Here is a 23,775-nt window from a genome sequence, read left to right as displayed (position 1 = left end):
GGTTTGTAACATTTCATTTTTGGCCATCATATCATATTTAATATAGACAAACGTAGAGCCAAAACAAAACAAAACAAAAAAATAGGAAATGGAAATTAACCAGATTTGTGTGTGTGTGTATGGTTTTCTCTTTTTTGTTTTCGGTTCACTTAATATTCTATATCCGGGTAATATTAACCGGATTTTTTTTTCTGTCTGGTTTGCTTGTATGTTTGTTTTTTTTTTTTTTTTTTTTTGAAAAGTGGACTGATTCGGTTTTTTAGTTAATGATGATGGTGGCGGCAGCGGCTATGGCGGCCGCCATATTATACATCTTGACCATCTCGAAATCTAATCAATCATATCCAATTGAATTTGGGAGAAACAGAAAAAATTTTTTCAATTTTTTTTTCTCAAAAATTTTTTTCATCAAATTTGATTATTATTAAAATCAATCATTCAGTTTTTTTTTCTTGTTTCAGTAATGATGATTCTATTGTTTGGCTGTTCATTCATTCATTTTTTTCACTGAAATTCTTTGGTTAGTGTTTTTTATCAAGAATGAGAATTTCCACTCAATCGATCACAAACAAATCCATAAGAATTTTTTTCTTTATTTTTCAAGCATGAAATTTGTTTCTATTTTTCTTTTGTTTTCATCATTGAAACATTTTTTTTTTTTTTTTTTTTTTTTTGGTCTGTGAAAATCATAATAAATGTCCTGTACACACAAACAAAAAAAACTTGAAAGATTTATCCGTTTTTATTTTGTTGTTGTTGTTGTTGTTGTTTATTTGGTTTTTATTTTCAAGCCATTGGATCTTATATTCGAAACCGATTTGAAAATCATGGATTTTGGAGAGAAATGCAGCAGAATATATATGATCATCATTGAGTGATAAAGTGAAAATCCTCTGAAATTTTTTATTTTTTTTTATTTTTAATTTCAAAAATTCTCTAGAAAAAAAACCTTTTCATTTTGTTTGTCATCATCATCATCGTTGTCGTCATCATCTTCAGTTTGATTGTTTTTTTTTTGGATTTTTGTTTTTGTTTTCGTTGTTGTTGTTGTTGTTGTCGTTGTTGTTGATTATTGTCAATTTTTTTTTCGTTTGTTTTTTTTTATATTCTCTGTGTATGTGTGTGTGTGTAGGCGTAGGCGAAATCATTTCGATAATGTGTTACAATATACTCGTTTCACTCACATAGTTTTTTTTGTATGCCATCAATCCTTGCCCCTAAACATTGCGGATATTATTATTATTATTATTATGATTATGATTACTATTAGTGTTTGAATGGAAAATACCATGATGAATGAATGAATATCATGATTGAATTGAATGAATAAATGATGATGATGATGATGGAATAAACATAGAATGTAAAAAAAAACAGAATATAAATCTAGGTTTTCTCCAGTATATACCAAGAATTTATTATTCATTGTCGTTTCAGTTGTTTTTGTTGTTGTTGTTGTTGTTGTTATTCAGCAAAACGGAATTGTAAATTTATTCTCTCTCTCTCTCTCTCTATCTTGCTATTCAGCAAAAGAAAAAAAATTTTTTTTAATTCAGTTAATCACTAAACACTACTACCACCCCACTAGCACCACGACGACGACGACGACGACCACCACCATCATCATCATCATCATTACAAGTTTTGTTTCGTTCTATTTGGTTTTGTTTTGTTTTTTTTTATTTTCGCCCATTTATTCTTGGAAATTCTGTAGTTCCCAGCATTACATTGTGGTGTGGATTATTATTGTTCCTCAGCATTGTATGCGACAAACACATTGGACGTCAAATCCAAAATTGAATACAAAAAAAACCAATCATAATAATTCTAATAGTAGAATTAGTGGTTTGTGTGTATGTGTGTGTTTTTTTTTTAATTTTGGAACATTAACATATCTAGAATTTACTAATTACCAGTAGTAGTAGTAGTAGTAGTAATTTTCTATAGTAGAAGAGATTTATATATTTTTTTTTGTCACTTTGATCTACATTCGATCTGTGTAAATATGATGATGATGATGATTTTAACAATTGATTGATTAATTATTCTTTCTCGTTGTTGTTGTTGTTGTTGTTTTTGTGGGACAAAACTTTTTGTTTGTTTGTTTGTTTATGTCATTGTTATGTTGTTGATTTATAATTTCTGGAATTCATCTCATCATTTGTTCTATATGGTGATGATGGTGGTGGTTCCACATTCACATTTTGTGGCACATACATTAATGTTATATAACAGTATTTTTTTGGTTTTGGTTTTGACCACACAAACACAAGTTAATCATTAATATATGATGATGATGATGATGATATTTGTTTGCATATGTGTGTGTGTGTGTGTTTATGAATTTTGTACATTAATTAGTCATCATTGCAATGATGATGAACCACTTATAACCAGAGAAGAAAAACAAAAACAAATAAGACTTACATAATGATATTTTTTTCTCGGTTGTCATCATCATCGTCATTATTCTAATTATTGTTTGGTTTGCACAGATGCTAAACATCACACACACACACACACACAGACAAATTAGATGAAAATAAATTGGAAAAATTATTCTCACTTACATGTGATATATTTATTTATATTCATATGTATGGTTTTCGTTGATTGTTTTTCTAATTTTTTTTTTGCGGGGGTGGGTTGGTTGGAGGGGCTGTATGATTTGTTGTTGTTGTTGTTGTTGTCATCATCTGGGTGTGTATCCAAAGTCGAATTTTTGTGTTTTCTTCTATTTGGACATGTGACGATAGAATGAACAAAAAAAAAATCCATGTGTGTGTGTTTGTTATTAGTAGAAGAACAAAAAAAAAATCTCATCAGTAGAAAATGTATAACAAATGATCATAATGTATAACCATGGATTTGTTATAACCAACATCAACACCAAGAATAGAAACATCTGAAACAAAACAGCAAAAAAAAAGAAAAAGAAAATATGAAAAGTGAGAAAAAGAATAATGACCGTTTTTTTTTCATTTGGATTCTTTATTTATTTAAAGAAATGAAAAGATTCAACTACCGTTCCAACGAAAAAAAAATGGAATGAAATAAAATGAAATGGTATATGCCAGCCGGTGCAATACGAATATTTTTCATTCATATGAATGACAATGATTATCGCTAGCTGACTGACTGACTGACTGGTTGGTTGGTTGGTTGGTTTGTTTGAAAAAAATAAATTAAGAATCGCTTGGCAAGACATTTTTTTTTTACACGGCCAAATTCATTTCAACCAAAAAAAAAAATGAAAATAAAAAGAATAAGAACAAAACGATATATCATCATTGTAAATGTTAAAGTATGGCCATTCAGAATATATATATATTCTATACCGCAATATATATATAAGCTATTTATTTCTTTTATTATTCTTTATATTATACCATTATTAATCAAAAATTACACAGACACACACCCACACACACACACACATAAGAATATGGTTAAATTTATATTTATATATATGGACAATAATAACAATGAGTTGAATTTGTCATTTTTTTTCAACCACAACAACAACAACAACAACAACAACAACAACGAATGATGATGATCATGATGTGATGGTGATGGTGAATGATGATTGACGATGTAAATGAAAATAATAAAATCCTCTACTATATTCTATTGTCATTGTTTTTTTTGGTTTTTTTTTCATACTTTCATAGATCCAGTATGGTTTCGATGATGATGATGAGGATTTTATCATTTTTTACATGTTTTGTTTTGGTTTGAAATTACAAACGCAAAACACACACTCGCACACAAATAGATCAATCAAATTGGAGATCTTTATTGTTTTTTTTTTCAACGAATCCGATTTTTTTTTTGTTTTGTTTTGTTTTGTTTACAGCAGCTGCTTTGTTTACCATCAGTAATCATTCAATAATCATTCAGTGATAAGAAGAAGTAAGACACAAAAACAGAAAAAAAACAACAACAACAACATGACATTTGTGTGTCCAGAATTAAAATATATTTATTTATATATATATTTCACGTGAAAAAAAAACAAGAATATTTCATCATATACTCAAGAATCGAAAGTGGAAAAAAAATGAAAACAGAAAAGTAAAAAAAAAAAAAGAAATTCTTGATCTATATCGAATAATATCATATCATATCATTTTCATTTTTATTTTATTCAACTATTGAAACTTGAGATATATTCGTCTGTGTGTGTGTGTGTGTGTGTATGTTACAGATCCATTTACAGTCTCATTTATCCATAATATTTGTTTGTTTGTTTGTTTGTATGGACAGTTTTCAAATTCGTTATTGAATGGTGGAATTTTTTTTTTTTTTTTGGTCCCGGAAAAAAAATCCTATTCATTCGTGCGTGTCATCATATATATGATACATGGTTATCATCATTTTTAATTATTCAACAATGATATCACTTTTCATCAACATCATCATCATCATCTACGAACTACTTCCTGAATAGAATCCGATTTTTAGTTCTTCTTCTTGCTTCTTGCTTCTTCTTCTTTTTCTTGCTTCACATTCTTGTGTCTGTACCATTTGATGGAATATTGTCGTCGTGTTTGGTTTTGTTTTGTTTTGTTTTGTTTTGTTTCTTTCTGGTATATTTATCTCTCACTTGCTGCACACACACACACACACAATTTAAATATTTCAAAAAAAAAAAATCTATACCAAGTTTGAATTACAAATATTTTCCCAAACTAAACAATGAAGAGAGAAAAAAATTCTGAAACATTATTCCGTTCTATGGAAATCGAAAAAAAATGGCTGTTGGTGTTTCTGGTTTTGTTTTGTTTCTGATTTTCAATTCCATTTTTTATTTTTTTTTTTTTGAAATTACAATGTGATAAGAATTTATTTTTTTTTCTTGTATTTCTGGTTCATTTCTCAATCACATTCAATGATCATTGATTTGTTTTTTTTTCTGCCTGATTGCTTGAAATGATTGGTCCATTATTTTCACTTACTACCTCATTGCTAAAAAATTCTTATTTTTTCTTTCAATCTCGTTGTATTATATCCAAAATCCAAAAAAGAAAAGTTTTCAATAATAAATAGCCATTAATGGAATGGACACAAAAAAAATGAAAAAAAAACTTTGACAAATCTCAATAGCCAGATTATTAGATTGAAATTGTTAATAATACCGTTGTAATGATGAAAAATAAATGATGATGTTTTATTATTTGTGTGAATCAATTTCCATAGACAAACACACATTGATTTCACATTTTTTTTTTACATTCATGATCATGATCATGATCTCGTGACGATGATGATGATGATCAATGCGTGATCTATTTATTTATTTATGCTGTAAAATTAAGCCAAAATTAAGCCAAAAAAAAAGTGAAAAAAATTCACACATTTTATATGTATATCCATTAACATAACATTGCAACAAAAAAAAATCACGATCAAAATCACCTTATTCAAATTGTTGAAAGCAGAGAAAAAAAATGATTTCGGTCTGGTTTCCATCGAAACATTTTTTTTTCTTTTTTTTTTTGGTGTGTGTTAAAAATGTTTTCACATTCACATGATGATATTGCATACGATGGAATGCTGCTGCTCATCGATGGAAAATGTTGTTTTCAATCAATTTGCTTGTGGATTTTTTTTTTGTTTTGTTCTGACCGTTTATTTTTTTTCCAATCATTTCATTAGCAAGTTTAAATTATTTTTTTTCTTTTTTCTCCAAAAAAAACACAGAATATTCTTTCACCCTTAATGGCAAAATAATTGAATTTTTCTGTCTTTCGTATTTTTTTTTTTTTTTGTACATTTATTCTTTCATTGACATTTCTGACATTTTTTTTTGTTGTTACACTATGTGATGTTCACTATTAATTTGACCATAAATATTGCAAATTGAATTGTGTGTGTGTGTGTGTGCCCAAATGTTTTTTTTAAATATATTGGGGACGAAAATTTCCTTTTTAATATATAATTGGTAATTGGTTACCGTTTGTAATAACAGAATTTTGATTTTCATTTTGTTTTTTATTAAACTTTTTTTTCCTATCATCATAAAAGTAGTCGTACTACTAATGGTGATTCTGTATACTCCATATATATATACAGAATCAAACATTCCTTATTTGAACAAAACCGATGATGATGATGATGATGATGATGTTAATTTATTACAGCAAAAAAAAAAATATTCTCTCATACCAAAAACATATATATAAAAAGAGAGAGAGTAATATTACAATGGAACATTTCCAAACAAAAAACAAAAACAAAAAATGCGAAAAGTTCCATTATAATAATGCTTGAATTGTTATTCAAAACCGAATCGATCACCCCTATTGAGCAACCAAAACAAATCAGTAGCAACAGCGACATTTTCTCTCTCTCTCTCTCTCTTTCTTGTTTCTTATTCTTTGTCGGTTCCATTGGTTGGTTTTCTTTTTATTCTGTTTTTATATTCCGCTGTGAATCAACGAAAAGTAGTTGTTGGCATTTTTTTTTGTTTTGTTTTCTCTTATATCATGAAACCGAAGAATCATGAAAGATGAAATGGATTCCATCATCATCATCATCATCATCATCATCATCATCATCATCATCAGATAGAGAAATGATATAATTTTGGCGACAAATGGTGAAAATGGATGCAGAACAAAACAAAAAAAAAAACAGCGGGTCACACACTTATATTGAATTATATAACATGATGATGATGATGATGATGATTATTATTATTATTATTATTATTACCGAGAAGAAACAAGAAGATGAAAATGAAGAAGAAGAAAAAAAAAAACATTTGGATATAAGATTCTTGAATTCGAATGAAATGAATAAACAAACAAAACAAAACAAAACAGAAAGAGAAAAATTGTATTGTACGATAATGGTGGATTTTTTTTGTATGTGTATGGTGTGAGAAAAAAAAATGGGCCCCAAAAATAATAATATTATTATTATTATCTGGATTAGCTGGAGGCTATTAAGAAATAAGAATAAGAAGAATGAATGTAATTCTGTTTTGTTGTTATTTTTTTTTTTTTTTGGCAACAATCTGCTTGAATTGTTGTTTGTTGCTGGCTTGCTGGTTGGCTAACTGACTGACTGATTGATGCTTATTGGTTTTTGGTCGGTATTTATTGAATTTCTGGAATCTAGTGTGTGTGTGTGTGTGTGTGTGTAGAAATTATCCTATGAATCTCATTTTAGGTTTTTTTTTCATGTGTATGTATGTATTGATTGGATAATGGATTGCTATCCTATTTATTTTGTTTAATAACGATACAAAAAAAAACGATAGATACAATCTACTACTACTACTAGTTCCATATTTGGGTTTTTGTATAATGGATCTATGTCTAATTTTTTTTCTCTCAATATACACCCAAAACATTCAAAAAAAAAATATGAATATGAATATGAGAATCCCGAATGAAGAAGACGACGAAAAAAAACCTCAATTAACGAATATAAAACATATGTGTGTGTGTGTGTGTGTGTTAAACACTATCTATGGTGCATTCAACTTTATTTTTTATCCCCTAAGTACAAACTTTTTTGTTTTGTTTCTCAATATTGAACGAATTCTATGGATCGAATAAATTGGACAGGGAGAAACAAAAAAAAAAGAAAAAAGAAATGGTTCCATTTTTTTTCCTGCTCGGAATTTAATTCCGATTCTTGTCTTTTTTTAAGATGAAAGAAATTAGTCAATTAAGCAGATTGCAGCTGATCACAAATTTTTTCCAGTTCCAACGATCATGATGATGATGATGATGATAATCTTTTTTTTTGGTATCGTTCTCTTTCGATGATAAGCTTGTTGTATTTTATGGATGTGTTGACAAATTGTTTGTAGGATATGATGTGATAAGAAAAAAAAAATGGAATTTTCTTGCTTCTTTTTTTGTTATATCTGGTTGTAAAAATTTCAATAAAAAAAAATTTTTTTTCTTTCATTTTATTTTCATATATATAAAAAAAACCGGAAAAAAAGTTGCCTTACAACTTGTTTGTTGCTGTTTGCTGTTTTTTTTCATTTTTGGATTCAAAAATCCATTCGATTCGATTCATTAACTTATGACCAATGTAAGTATGTTTGTTTGTAGAAAAAAAAATGACCAAAATTCAAATTTATTTTGGAATTCTATTGATTAGAAATCAAATATATATAAAACAACCGATGTCAAACATCATCATAATGATAATGTACAGCAATCATCAACAACATTATTACAACAACATCAAAGACGATTATCATCATCATCATTATCATCATTATCATCATCATCAACAACAACATCAACATCAACAACGACAACAACAAATTCATTACCATTATCATCGCCATCGATGGAAGGTGAATCAATGGTGACCGGTAGTAGTCAACATCAACATCAACATCAACATCATCGTCGTCGTCATCATCGTCGTCGTCGTTGTCATCAAAAAATGGATATTAATGATAATGATGATGATGATCAACAAGAACCAATAGATCAAAATAATAATAATGATGATTATGATGATGAAATACGAAATATTCCAGATGATAATCGGGATCATCATCCTGATCTTATCTATTGTTCTATACAACAAGAACAACCAGACCAGCCACCAGACCAACAACAACAACAATCAACATCAACATCAACAAAATCTACAAATTCAAATCGTTATTCAATGTTTCGTTCAACATGGAATTTATTCACTGATCGTTTTCATAGTCCTTGTATGAATAGAAATAGAAATGAAAATTGTTGTCGTTCCAATTGTCAAAAAAGTCAACAACAACAACAACAACAACATCATGATGATGATGGAAAACACCATAAACCAAATAAAAATAAGAAAAAGAAAAAGAAAAATAAACAAAAACAAAAATTTTATATTCCTGAACCAACATCAACATTATCGGATAGTGGTGGTACTGTCGGTGGTGGTGGTGGTGGTGGTGGCATTCTTACCACTACTGCAGCCGCTATCAATAATGGTGATGGTGGTGATCTTATTGAAAAAGATACAGCAACATCATCATTATTACCGGAAAATACAACACAACTTAAATGGGAAAAATTGTCACCAAGTGAATTTGAAACCCTACAGGAATATATTCAATGTATGTATTTTATTTATTTATTTTTTTTCACTTGATCAATATTCAATTGAATCTCATCATTGTGTGTCTGTGTCTGTGTGTATGTGTTTGCATGGTACATGTCAACATTGATGACAGTTTTTTTTCTGTTTGTTTTTTTTTTTTTTTGTCATTTGTTCATATGATCTAAATATGTCAGAAAAAAAAAGAAAATACCAGACACAATGTTTAAAAAGTTTTCTCTCTCTAACTCTCTCTTGATTTTTAGATAAGGGCGTATTGCCTCTTAGGTCATTGAATAATAATCACTTGACTTTTCATTTAATAATAATAATAATAATGTCAATCGAGAGAGGCAATAGTAGAATTTCATTTTTGAAATGTATTATTAATTTGTCCTGATTTGGAAATGAAGAAACTGTGAGAGATACAGATTGAATTGATCATCAACTGAAATCGGATGACATTTTTTTTTGTTGACTGTAATTTTTTTTTTTTTAGAAAAACTTTTCATTTTCAAAGGGTTTTTATTATTATTAATTTTGTCGCTGATATGAATCTATATAAGATTTTATCAGTTAATCAATCAATCAATCAATCAATCCATTTGAATATATTATTTAATACACTGGCTACACTGAGCAGAAAAAAACGCAGGAATATTCTTGCTTGATTCAATAATAATAAATGATGATGAAACTTTTCTTCATGAATTCTTGACTTTCTTGTTCATCATTCATTCATGAGATTCATGAATCATATCCTATTAGATTTTTTTTTTTATTATTATTCTTGTTACCGATTTTTGTTTTGCTACTGATGATGATGATGATAAAAAAAAAAATTTTTGTATTGACACACACCCGCACCCGCACGCACCCAGAATCATGAATCATTGCATAATAATAAAACACACATTAAACATCATTCTATCTTGCTTTTTTTTATTATTGTTTTTTTTATATATATTTATATTTTTATTTTTCCACCGACAATTTTATATTCCTAGAATTTCACGATTCTTTTTTTTTGTCGATAAAAAAAAACAACAGCGACAACAACAACAACAACAGTATCTAGGTTTCTATTTCCAAAGTTTTTTTTCTTCTTTTTTAACTGTATTTTTTTTTATTATTATTTTTCATCATCATCATTATGTTGTCTTCATTTTTCAACCATCTCTCTCTCTCTCTCTCTGTTTGTGTGTGTGTGTGTGTGTGTGTATTTGAAAATAAATCTCTCGCTTTTATCAAATTCGCTTTTTTTTCTTCGAAGAAAAAAAAATAAGACGATCGTTGACAACGAAATAATTCTTGAAATAAAAAAAAAGACTAAGATTAAGATAATAAAAAAGTAACCAAATATCAACGACAATCAAAACGATCAAAAATACAGTATATAGCTTGTCTATTATTATTAAATGTAAGCAATGTGTTTTTTTTTATATATGACAATTAATTGTTGATGATCGGTATTGAATTTCATTATCAATTTGATTAAATCAAATAGACACATATTAGACAGGCATGCAAGCAAACATACGATGGAAAAAATTAGAATTAAACACAGACACACACACACACATGAAGGGAAAATTAGGTTATTGGGGGGGAGGGAGGCTTGGAAAAATGGTGGCCAGTATCCAAATATTATTGACCAGAAACAATATATATTATTATTATTCTATTCGTTGATAAGAAGATTATATTATAAACAAAAACAAAAATGGTAACAACAACAACAACAACAACAACAGAAGCAGCAGCAGCAGCAGCAGCATTAATAAAAATTTTTTTTCCATTCTTTAATATTTGGTATATATAAGAAAAGTTTTTTTTTCTTTAATTTTGTTTTGAAAAATGAATGAAGAAAGATAAATTCTTTTTGGTGTTCAAGTTTTATGTTGTTGTCAATAAATAGAATGAAGAAAAAAAAAACAGAAAATTCCTATTAAGACCTGAAAGAATGTTGCTGATTATGTAAGAAAGTCTTAGAAAGAGTAAGAGAGAGAGAGAGACATAAAATTTCAGCGTATAATATGTGGAATTCAATTCAAAATTTAATTCAATGATGAAAACATTTGGACTTGTTGTTGTTGTTGTTGTTGTTGTTCGTCTTTTTTTTCGATATTCCATGATTATTGTGTTCCAAAATGAAAAGAAAAGAAAAGAAAAAAAGTTTTTGCTCATTGTGTGTGTGTGTGTGTGTGTGTGTGTAATCCTTTGTTTTCGTCTTTTACAATTCTTTATGATCATGAACTGAATTTTAATATTGAATTTTCTTTTTTTTTGTTCCTGGCTATTAAAGTGAGTTTGACCTTTAGAATTTTCAATGATTGATTACAATATATAGTGGATATAATTAAACAAACATTTCACATATATGTCAAATGTTTGAATGTTTGAATGATGATGATGATGATGATGATGACAGTAGCAGAAATTTTTAATGGCTCCGTCATTTTTGAATGACGCATTTACACCTTTTCATGTCCAATGAGACAATGATGATGATTAAAAACACACACGTTTCTACATCATCATAATCCAAAAAAAATGTAGACAAAAAAAATTTTTTTTTTTTATTAAACAAACAAGAAAAAATCCAATTAATATAATTGTGACTTTCATCATCATCATCATCATCATCATCATCTGTGTGTAAACATTCCAATTGAAAGAAGAAAAAGTGGTAGTACATTTGTTAATTTATCATTTTTTTTAATGTTAATTTATTTTTAAATTTTTAAAATTTTCAAATTATGCATATAATAACAACACCGCCTATAGTTTGTTTCATTGTTTGGATCAACGTAATGAAACGAAAAATTCGTGAAAATATGTGTGTGTGTGTGTTTGATATATGATTGGTGGTTCGATCAAACAGGCAACAGCAGCGAAATTTTCAAATGAAAAAAAAAATTTTCTGTGGAATTTTTGTCTTCTCTATTTTCACCCTTTTGTTGTTGCTGTTTCCAATTCGAATTTTTATTCGTGATTCTGTTGTTGTTGTTGGATCAGGAAAAAAAATGAAGCATGATTCTTCCTACAATGTTTGACATGTATGTTTGTGTTGTGAGAGAGAAATAATTCTTCAGAATATTCTGTGTTTACAGGCAGAAAAAAAAGTGATGGATCCAAAAAAAAAAACATAACATAACCTGAATCTTTTGAATATTCATTCATGTCATCCAATTTGTCTGTCTGTCTGTTTATTTGTTTGTTTCATAAATCGGATTTCAAATTTGTTGACATACAAACAAATCAAATAATTTGAAAAGAACAAACTAACAACAGCAGCTAATTTCAATTAATTTTCTCTTCTTTTTTTTTTGTTTTTGTTTTTTCAGCTAATGAATTGATTTTTTTTTGTTGCAAATCAAACAAACAAACTAATGAATCCAATATATTCTTTCAATTTATCTTTCCATTCTCTAGATTCGAATAAAAAAGTTACAGATATTTTGGAATGTGAATTCAAATCCGATATTGGTGCACTTAGTCGTTATCATCCTGAAGGAGTAAATATTTGATGAAAGAAGAAAATTCAATATTTTTTTCTGTTTGTTTGTTTGTTTACTAATTTTATTTGAATTTTTTTTCCTCCATGTGTTTGCCAATGGATGCCTTCAACCGTTATAGGATATCGATTTGGAAGGCTTTAAAACATTCATGAGCATTTATTTGGAAAATGAACTTTCATTGGATCTAATACAGCGGTTATTTTTATCGTTTGTAAAAAAACCTGAACATAATAATGATCATCATCATGATGATCGTCATCATCATCAAACATCATCATGGGCAACAACTTCCATAGAACAACAACAACGTCAAACAAACGAAACAACAACAACATCACATCATCATCATCATTCTTTGATTAGTGGTGGAATTTTTTCACAATCAAATAGTGCCATTTCCGGTGCCATACATTCAATTCAGGCAAAATTTAATTTTACTAGTTTAGGTGGTATCGGTGGAAGCAGCAGCAGCGGTGGTGGTGGTGGTGGTGGTGGCTGCGGAAACATATCAACATCAATATCGGGACAAAATCAAAAAATTAATTTAAATACAACGCCTTCGAATTCGGATCCCGAAGAATCCAGATTACAATCATCAGCTATTTCGACAGCAACACCAATAACAATTTCACCGAATCAAACGATGAAAAAACAGCAACAACAACAACATTATCAACGACAACAACAACAGCAACAACAGCAACAGCAGCAACAACAACAAAAACAATCACAAAAAAATAAAACAAGTGGATCATTACCTGAATTAACTCGTGATTCGATTGTATTTCATGTGAATAATAATAACACTAGTAATAATAATAATTCAACAACAAATCGAAATTCATTATCAACAACAACAAAATATTGTTCAGGAATATTGGCCGAAAAATTATATTCAATTACAGAACGATTACATAATTTATCACATCCATCAACCAATGTGAATCGGAATAATATTATCGATTTCCAACAACAGCAACAACAACAACAACAACAACATCAACATTTAGATATTATTGGACAATCAATACGATCTCGTGCTGGTAGTGCATCCGTCCATCCAGTTACATTTACTCATCATCATCAACAACAACAACAGAATCATCATCATTTACGGGAACAAAAATCATTTGAATCATCACCAAATCATAGTCAAATATCAAGAAATTCATCAAAAAAATCTAATAATTCATTACTTGTTAATATTGCACGTAAGTTTTTTCGATTTTTTTATATGTCAAAGTTTTTTTTTCTATAAATATATAGAAAAAAAACCAATTTCTGTACTCATGCATATAGCCAGAATGTGAATGACAGAAAGAAAAATCACATGTTTTTTTTCGAAGGAAATGATGAGAAAGAATTAGAATGTGAATGAAAAGAAAAAAATCTTTGAATAGAAAGCTTTGGAAAAAAATTGAATAATTTGAAATTCTTGATTCTCATCATCATCCGTATTTTTTTTCTTCTATAGTCAACGGTTGAGTAGACAAAACCAACCAACCAACCAACAACAACATCATCTTAACAAGCTACTATTTTAATATTTTTTTTTCATTTCGGTTTTGAACATGATGATGGACAAACTCTCGTTTGACATTTGAGAAAACATTGAAAAAGCTTTTTTTTTTACTTTCTTTGGTTTTTTTTCAATTTTTTTTTCTCTTCACTTCTCAAATATCAGCATGTGTATGTTGGTTGGTTGGTTGAATCTACAAAACCAAACAACCAACCAACCAACCAACCAACACATGCTGAATAATGACAAACTTTACACACACACACACAAGCAAAAACGCTATATACACAGAGATTGAATGATGATGATGATGATGACAATAACGGAGAGAAAAGAAAACAGAAACTGGATTGTTTTGTTTTTTTTTTAGTTATTTATATATTTTTCCAGTAACAACAAAAAAAATTTTTGGATTTTTTTTTCTACATTCTTGTTTGTTTGTTGTATTCCATTCCCATCAATCTGATTCTCAAATGTGTGTGTGTGTGTGTGTGTGGTCATAATAATTTCTTTGAAACTGGAAATTTCTATTTTTTCCCCCTTATTCTGGTTTTTAAACACTTAATTCTGGACCAACATATGGCCATCATAATAACTCCATCTGTGTGTGTGTGTGTGTGTGTGTTACTATGTGATATTGTATGGTATGAAAACAGAAGCAAGAAAAAAAAACAAGTTAATTAATTTTTTTCTTTGTTTTTTTTTCTCTTGTTTACGTGGTTGAATATATTGTGTCATAAATATAAATTGATGATGATGATGATGATGATATTGGATGGCTTTTTTTTTAACCAGAATTGCAAAACCCTGAAGCATTCATCAGCATTCATCATCGTCATTATATTCAATATAAATGCGGTGGTTGTTGAAGCGGCTGCCATAAAAAAAACCACCATTATTATTGAATATTGAAAATCAAGATAGATAAATAAATGAATTATGATAATAATAAACCAAAAAAAAAAAAAAAAAAACAGTGATGAAAGTGATTGATTGATTGATGTGTGTGTGTGTCGCAATCATAAAACAATTCAGTTCAACAAAATGAGATTACAATGAATTTTTCTCTCTCTTATTCTCTACGATGATATATTGCCAACCAACCAGACAAATGATAAATAATAACAAAAAAAAAAAAAAAACCAAACAAATTAGAATTACGAAATTGCCATTATTATCGTTGTTGTTGATTTTCTAAACCTTTTTTTTTATTATTATTATTACCAACAACAATCATCAAAATCATTATTATTTTTCCATTATCATATTTCGGATGTTCACACACACACACACACACACACACACAGCCTGTGGTTTTTTTCGTTTTGTTTCGCTTTTCTGTGATTCATCCTATGTATACATTTCGAATGAATATTATTAGAATATAGAATCATCATCATCATTATTTTTTTTGAATTATGTAATCATGAATGATAATAATGAGGTTTCTCTTTTGTATTTTTTTTTTTATTGCTATTATCAATACCAATCTCAGATAGCTGATGAATTTGTAGATTTTTTTTCTGAATTCTCCATTTCTTGTTGCACACATACAAACGAATTTCCGTAATGTTTATTCAGCAAAATGGAATCATACAGAATTTCATTTTGCATCAACAAAACGATGAGAGAAATGCAAAGAAAAGAGAAAAAAAAATTTTATACAGAATCATTGATCCATAAAATCCTTTGGATTCTTTTCATTTTTTTTTCTCTCTGTGAATTTTTCTTTTGTGAATTATTTTCAATATTTTCATATCATTATTTCAAAATTCTTGACAAAATTTTTTTTCTCATTCCAAAAAAAAAAATATAGAAATTTCAAAACCAATTTCAAGGAAAACAAGTTCACATATCGATGTCCATTCATTATGGGTACCACTTAAAGATGTTGTTTGTTATCTATCATTGCTTGAAGCTGGAAGACCAGAAGATAAATTGGAATGTATGTCAATTGGAATTTATTTTCAAATGCGTCTATCTCGTTTTTCTCGTTTTTTTTTTATTTTGAATTTGATGAATTTGAAAATTTTTTTTTCTTTCGATTCTTTTCTTTCCATCTACACATTTATGGATCATTAATCAGTCATTTTTCGTCTTTATGATACGGATGGAAATGGATATCTTGATAGTAATGTAAGTATAAATATTAGGTATAACATTTGATATCACGTAATATACATGACTATATTCACGTATACATTTTGCAATAATAATCTTTTTCAATGCAAATTCTTTTTTGTTTGTTTTGTTATTTATTTTCAATCGCCAAAAAAAAAAAAATAAAATAAAAGGAAATGGATTGTATCGTTGACCAGATGATGACAGTGGCCGAATATCTTGGCTGGGATGTTTCAGAATTAAAGCCCGTAAGTTGGATTTTTTTTTTTTTTTTTTTTTTGAAAGTAGAAAAATAAAAATAACGACACACACACACTATACAAACACACAAATGATGATAGGAATTTTTCTTTCTTTTTTTCTTGGATTAGAATTTCTTTTTATCGATCATCATCATCGTCATCATTTAAAATGTTTGCTTCACTGCATTCAATTTTTTGTTGTTGTTGTTGTTGTTGTTGTTATATTCAGCGGTTGCATGCACACAGACACATATAGGTCTCTGAATTAGAATTGATGTAATTTTTTTTTCTTTAAGAATAAAGTTCGATTGAAAAAAAAAATCCAAATTGAAAAGAATCATTCGATCTTCAATGATGATGATGAAAAAGAAATAACTGATTTTGATGTTTTTTTCTTCTTCTTTATACACAGATTCTTCAAGAAATGATGATCGAAATTGATTACGATGCTGATGGAACAGTTTCATTGGAAGAATGGAAACGTGGTGGACTGACAACCATTCCGCTTTTAGTTCTTTTGGGACTTGATTCGGTATTTGGAACATTTTTTTTCGTTTTATTCGTTTTGGTCCTTGTTTATTTATTTTTCTTTTCGCCTCGGTTTCCCTATTTTTTTATCCATTGCCTCTTTATTTATATTATTATAATAGTATGCTTTGTTGTTATTTTTTTTTTGTTTTGTTTTGATTTTGATTTTCTTCTTTTTTTTGAAAATTTTTCTCTTTCTTTTTTTTCAAGCAAAATGTCAAAGATGATGGCAATCACGTATGGCGATTGAAACATTTCAATAGGCCTGCCTATTGTAATCTTTGTCTCAATATGTTGGTTGGCCTTGGTAAAAAAGGTCTATGCTGTGTTTGTAAGTTTTTTTTTCTTGTTATTGTTGTTGTTTTCTATATTTTTGGTTTTTTTACTGCCCACTTCATTATATATATTTCAAATTAAATCTGGGCCTGATTTTTTTTCTTACTTTTACTTTTTTATTTGTTGTTGTTGTTTTGGGGGCCTAGAATAATTGGCTCAGTTGTTTTTTTTTTTTTTTTTGTTCAAATCAATCTGATTAGATCATTGACCATCATTGTTCGATGGAATAAGTTTGTTTGTGTAAAAATTTGATTGATTATACATTTGACATTTTCAGAATGAATGTATATATGATGATGAATAATAAATTTTTTTTATATAGGTAGCAATGTAATGATGATGAAAATTATTGCTAAAAATATCAAAAAAAATGAGAGAGAAAAAGAAAAAGTTTCAACGGAATTCCCATCAACTTATCGGCCTCCACATATGAATCAAATGAAATATTTTTATTTTGCTATAAAATTCTAATTATATTTTTCTATTGAATTTTTTTTTCGTTGTTGTTCTGTTATTCTAACAGTTTGCAAATATACCGTTCATGAACGATGTGTACAACGAGCGCCTGCATCCTGTATTAGTACCTATTCAAAATCAAAGAAAACATCTCAGGTGAATTATTTTTGCAATTTTCAATCATTGATGAAATCATTTTTCATGATAATAATAATAATAAAAAAAATTTCATTTTCTTGTTTATTTATTCAATTGTTAACATGGTTATTGTTGAAAATCAAATAATGAAAAACATACACACACACACACGAATACATGCGAATATAGGTATTTTTACATCATTGGACCGAAGGCAATTGTACGGGAAAATGTAATAAATGTAGAAAACCAGTAAAATCATATAATGGTATAACCGGTCTACACTGCCGTTGGTGTCAAATGACGGTAATTATATTATATTTGATATTATTAATTTCAATCTGTTTATTATTATTTTTTTTTCATTATTATTATTCTATTCATGAATTCTTGTATACACAACATAATCTTAGCTACATAATCATTGTGCTTCCCAATTACCACCAGAATGTAATCTTGGTGTTCATCGTGATCATATATTGGCACCAGTTTCAATTGTGCCTATTGTTTTGGTAAGTTTTTTTTATTATATCATACATACCATATACACATAAATGTTCTCTGGCAAAGAATTTTTGGTATGTATGTGGCCATATAATGAACAAAAAGAAAAAAAAACATAAAAATACACACACACACACACATTCATGTAAACAAGTCAAATCAAATCACAAAAAAAACAAAACAAGAGAAAAAAAATGTCAAATGTAGAATTTTTTTTAGTGTTTTTTTTCATTTCAGTTTCATTGGAATTTTTAGATTGTAACTTTTATTTTTTTGTTTTTTGTTACATGAAAACATCACAAAAATAATATTCTGTAATATTCTGTAATAGTGATGTGATGTGTTTTGGAATTTTTTTCCTGTTTTGTTTTGTTCAGTTTATTTTGTGGATTCAAATATATATAAAAAAAATAACTATATGACGATGATGACAGAACATCAGCAAAGTCAGTTGCCGAATCAATTTGAATTTTATATCTGTTCATTCATTCATTCATTTTTTTCGGAATAATTTGTCAATGAAGTAGTAACTTTTTTATTATTATCAATGTTATCATCTTGTTCTTTTTGCTATGTCATGTTTCGAATCGTATAATTGTTGTTGTTGTTGTTGTTGTTGTTGTTTAAAACGGAATTTATATTCTTCATTTTCTACCCGGCAATGTGTTTAATTATTTGTATTTTTGTTCTGTCATTTATTTAGTTTTTTGTTTTATTATCATTGTTGGCCCAACAATAATAATGATGCAATTTCAATTTTCTTTATTTTTTTTCCACAAGGAACGACAACGTAGTGTTAATAGTGAACGTGGTGGTGGTGGTGGTGGTAGTGAACGAAATAAACATCGTACACCAATATCTGAAACACATAGTGTACCAATCGAAATGACAATTTTACCATTGTTAGCATCGGATAATAATGCACGTAATAAACAACAACAGGAGAATGTAAGTTTGTTTTTTTTTGCTATTTTTGTTCATCCCAAAAAAAAACTAACTAATGACTTCCATGTTCATACAATACAATTAGATGAGTCCCATTTCATTTCAAATCACGCCTTTATTGGGCCAACATCCATTAATTGTATTGATTAATCCGAAAAGTGGTGGTAGACAAGGAACACGGTATGTTGCATGTGTGAAACTGTGTGATTTTATTGTTTTTTTTTCTTCACTTACAGAATATTACGTAAATTCCAATATTTATTGAATCCACGACAAGTTTATAATATTGCAATCAAAGGACCATATCAAGCATTAAGTTTTTGTAAAGAAGTATCAAATATTCGTGTATTATGTTGTGGTGGTGATGGTACTGTTGGTTGGATACTAGATACAATCGATAAAATGAATTTTACATCCATTCCACCTATAGCTATACTACCGCTTGGTACTGGTAATGATCTAGCACGTTGTTTACGTTGGGGACCTGGATATGATAATGAAAGCCTGAATAAAATAATGAAAAAAGTTGAAACATCCAGTACAGTAATGTTGGATCGTTGGAAAATCGATATCAGTAGTAATGAATCAAGTGGTGAAAAAGGTGATCCAATACCTAGTAATATATTTAATAATTATTTCAGTATCGGTGTGGTATGTGTTTTTTTGTTTGTGTGTATTGTTACATTATTCATATCTGAATCTTTGATCAATGATCACTATCGTTGTATTTTTTTTTTCATTTATAATTTATATATAATAATAATAATAATATGAAGGATGCATCGATTGCATTTAAATTTCATTTGGAACGTGAAAAACATCCAGAAAAATTCAATAGCCGTATGAAGAATAAAATGTGGTATTTTGAATTTGCAACATCAGAAACTTTTTTTGCTACTTGCAAAAATCTTCATGAAGATGTAGAAATAATGGTTAGTTTTTTTTTGAAAATGGTCAATGGTCTATCTCTTTCCTTCTCTCTCTCTCTCTCTCTCTTTCGATAAAATATTTACGGTTTTTTTCTGCTATTTTTTATTTTCATCCATTAATTCGATCGAAATTTATTCATGTACATGTGCAATTTACCCATACGCACACAAACACACGCACACAGTGTGATGGTCTTCAATTGGACTTGAAAAATGGCCCTTCATTACAGGGAATTGCCGTACTTAATATACCATCCATTTATGGTGGCTCTAATCTTTGGGGTGAAAATGTCAGAAGAAACAAACAACAACAATCAACGAAAAGATCAAAGATAAAATCCTATGGTATTTATCACCGAAGTAAGCGTACAATTTTTTTTTCTCCACATTATATATCGAACAAGTCAACCAATTCATTTATTGTATATTAACGAATTTTTTTTTATATATATCCATTGATTCTATTTATATTGATTATTTCAAGGATCCAATTCAAGCATATCTGGTTATGGTGAAAGTTCGGCCAGTATCAATAAAGATTTAGCCAATGCTGTACAAGATATTGGTGATAGAATCATTGAAGTGATTGGCCTTGAGAATTGTATGCATATGGGACAAGTAAAAGCTGGTCTTCGTGCTTCTGGTCGTCGTTTAGCACAATGTAGCAGTGTTGTGATAAGGTAATATCATCATTAGTATCATTCATGTTTATAATTAATTAATTAATTTGGACAAAATTATTAATCTAATCTCATTCTATTTTTTTTCCGTTTTTGTTTTATAATTTAGAACACGAAAACGTTTTCCAATGCAAATCGATGGTGAACCATGGCTACAGCCTCCTTGTACTGTATGTATTTGAATCAACAATTTATGATCGAATAGGAATTCAATCCATTTTTTTTCTCTCTCTCTCTCTCTCTCTCTCTCAAAGATACATATTACACATAAAAATCAAATGCCAATGTTAATGGCAGCATTGCCTGAACCAAAATCACGTTTTTCATTATCATTTTTTCGAAAGTGAGTATTCTCTTTTTTTTCTCTCCATCCAATCTTCTATCCTTTCTATCTATCTTAGTGTTCCTCTAAATTAATTAGTTCATGTCCATTTTGATTTTTTTTTTGTTTTATATTTTTCTTTCAATCTTTTTTTTTCTCCATTCTCTTAAATCATTCATCATCTTTCATTCCTTTCATTGATGATTCTATATACACATACATTGATTGATTGACCAAAAAAAAAAAAAATAAAAACACCGTACCTACAACCTGATCTGATAATATGTCCTTTACTACTTTATACGTGTCTATGTTTGTATCATCCACAATAATATCATCCATTTCCATCGTTATTTGTCCTCATGTGTTTGTCCATCGAATCCAAATTGTCTTTTTTTTTTTAATATCCTGTCGTTTGAATGCGTATATTTCCAAATATGAATGAATGGTATAATCACGAATGCAATCGTATCCAAAAAATTTTTTTTTTTTTTTGAAACAAACAAAAAACTTCGAATATATCATATATATAGTTATTGTTGTTGTAGTTCATATTCTAGGGATACAAATGATGATGATGATTTGGAAAAATCAACCCAGTGATAACAAGAAAACAAAAAATTAATTAAACCAAAACAACAACAACAACAACAATAATAATTCATTCGATCTCTACCATTACTATCGTACAAATTCAATTTCCTTTTTTCTTTAAAAAATTTCTTTATTATTGTTGCCGATGTTTTGTATTGTACATAATAATCTTGGCGATTAATTCTACTGTGTGATAAATCTTTGATTTCACAATTTTTTTCTGTTGTTGTTGTTGTTATTTTCATTTTTTTTCTTTGTTTTTGTTTTTTTTTTATTTCCTGCCTTTATTATTATTTCATATTTGTTACCATCATCATTTTTTTTATCTTTATTTATACAAATTTTCAAACAACAACAAAAAAAAACCAGAACTCGTGTGTGATAAACAAGCAAAACCAAAAAAAAAAAAAAAAAAAAAACGACAACGACAACAACAACAACGTTAATTGTACATGAACATTTTTTTTTCTTTATTTCATTTCATATTTTGTAAAACATGTTTGTTTGTTTGTATTAAATGAATTTTTTTTTGCGTTTGTGTTTGTAATTAAAATAAAAAAATGTTTTTCTCATATTCTTGTGTGTGTGTGTGTGAAAAGAAATCAATCACATTTCGTGTATCATCATCGCCGTTTTCTCGCTATCTCGTAAGAAATTCAATCATCATTTTTGATACATTGAACCACTGATGCATTGGATAGACCACCATCTTTGATTGTAATTGATTCATCATCAATAACTTTATTTGGAAAAGTTGTCATCAATATGAATTGTGATGCACCATATTCTGGTCGTGCTAAACAAATATATTGTCGTAAATCTGATATGCGACGATCGATATTAATCTGTGGAACAAGCCTGTTGATGTTTTTGTTTTTTTTTTGTAAAAAAAATATTTATTTTAATAATAATTTGGTGAAAAAAAATTGAATCATACCTTGATCCATCAGCTAATCTAATTTGGACTCGTGTATGTGGCTGTGCACTATCAAATTGTAGATAAGCATTGGCCGATTCTAAGGCTTGTTCTCTAGAAGCTGGATCTGTTGATACAAGTTGGCCAACTTGTGATATAATTTCACTTGCCGGTGTTCCTAAACGTTGACCTTCACCTGTAAATGGTTTAGCTGGTTTTTTCGGTGGTGCTTGATATTCTTCAGTACGATGATCTTCCATTTTTAGATGAACTTCAGATCTGCTTCCTCGTGATAATTCACGAGGAATTTGTCCACTACGGATTGATGCTAAAAATTCGGCATTTGATGGATCCTGATATGATCGAAGCGGACCATCATCAATGCTGAATCCATCATGCCATAATTTCAATGTAGTATCTCGATCCGAGTCACTTGAATCGTCTGAATGATGAGCAGATGATGATGATGGACCACCAAAAATTCTACGAGAAATTTCAGTAGCTGATCCAAGTGTAGCACCAATACCACTGAATGTTGATTTATTCGGTTTTTTACTAGCATTCAATTCTTCTTCCGAAATGGCGTGTTCACGTGCTTGTTTAAACATTTCCGAAACAATATTATTTGGATCACGATTAGATTTTTGTGGTCCTAATACTTGTTGACCAGAATGTTCAGAACCACCGGCATAAAATGCCTGACCACCAGGATCACTATCATCTCTGATTGATGACAATGTTGCTATATTTGAATTACGTGATGTATTCGGTTTTGGAACCGGTTTATTATTTGAATTTGAATTTGAATCGTCATCCGACATTTCTGATGGTGATGTCCAATGTTTCGATTTCTTAAATGGAAAGTGACAAATACAAACAATATATAATCGTTAAAAAAAATCAAATAAGTTTGAAACTTAAAAACACCTTTTGCAAGTCATCTGAGTGTACTATT

General features: G+C 28.6%; 2 protein-coding genes across 4 annotated transcripts in view; one reads left to right on the top strand and one right to left on the bottom strand.

The window, feature by feature from the left end:
* The window catches only part of LOC124491150 (uncharacterized), a 26,751-nt gene extending 4,275 nt beyond the window's left edge, over positions 1–22,476 (top strand). The window contains exons 4-24 of one of the 3 annotated variants that reach the window (XM_075734488.1): positions 7,967–8,058; positions 8,128–9,088; positions 12,505–12,587; positions 12,709–13,801; positions 15,926–16,054; positions 16,196–16,245; positions 16,404–16,478; positions 16,885–17,004; positions 17,211–17,331; positions 17,860–17,948; positions 18,120–18,236; positions 18,344–18,442; positions 19,215–19,382; positions 19,465–19,559; positions 19,616–20,030; positions 20,156–20,311; positions 20,494–20,668; positions 20,793–20,988; positions 21,098–21,158; positions 21,243–21,331; positions 22,274–22,476. In XM_075734488.1, coding sequence (XP_075590603.1) covers positions 8,050–8,058; positions 8,128–9,088; positions 12,505–12,587; positions 12,709–13,801; positions 15,926–16,054; positions 16,196–16,245; positions 16,404–16,478; positions 16,885–17,004; positions 17,211–17,331; positions 17,860–17,948; positions 18,120–18,236; positions 18,344–18,442; positions 19,215–19,382; positions 19,465–19,559; positions 19,616–20,030; positions 20,156–20,311; positions 20,494–20,668; positions 20,793–20,988; positions 21,098–21,158; positions 21,243–21,331; positions 22,274–22,286 — 4,314 coding nt within the window. In that variant the 5' untranslated portion in view covers positions 7,967–8,049 and the 3' untranslated portion in view covers positions 22,287–22,476. Of the gene's footprint in view, positions 1–7,966; positions 8,059–8,127; positions 9,089–12,504; positions 12,588–12,708; positions 13,802–15,925; positions 16,055–16,195; positions 16,246–16,403; positions 16,479–16,884; positions 17,005–17,210; positions 17,332–17,859; positions 17,949–18,119; positions 18,237–18,343; positions 18,443–19,214; positions 19,383–19,464; positions 19,560–19,615; positions 20,031–20,155; positions 20,312–20,493; positions 20,669–20,792; positions 20,989–21,097; positions 21,159–21,242; positions 21,332–21,843 lie in introns of all 3 variants that reach the window. The other 2 variants (XM_075734487.1, XM_075734486.1) reach the window with 2 other exon arrangements.
* On the bottom strand, positions 22,349–23,766 carry p47 (NSFL1 cofactor p47). Its single transcript, XM_047052867.2, has 2 exons — positions 22,842–23,766; positions 22,349–22,762 (listed from the first exon to the last, which is right to left on the bottom strand). The coding sequence occupies exons 1-2, from the start codon at positions 23,639–23,641 to the stop codon at positions 22,561–22,563; spliced, it is 1,002 nt and encodes a 333-aa protein (XP_046908823.1). The 5' UTR covers positions 23,642–23,766; the 3' UTR covers positions 22,349–22,560.
* Between the last annotated feature and the right edge of the window lie 9 nt (positions 23,767–23,775).

Source organism: Dermatophagoides farinae, chromosome 10, assembly GCF_024713945.1.
Source record: "Dermatophagoides farinae isolate YC_2012a chromosome 10, ASM2471394v1, whole genome shotgun sequence".
In the NCBI taxonomy this organism is placed as follows: Eukaryota; Metazoa; Arthropoda; class Arachnida; order Sarcoptiformes; family Pyroglyphidae; genus Dermatophagoides; species Dermatophagoides farinae.
Note: the sequence above shows the minus strand (reverse complement) of the source record. Positions and strands in the feature narration are given on the sequence as shown.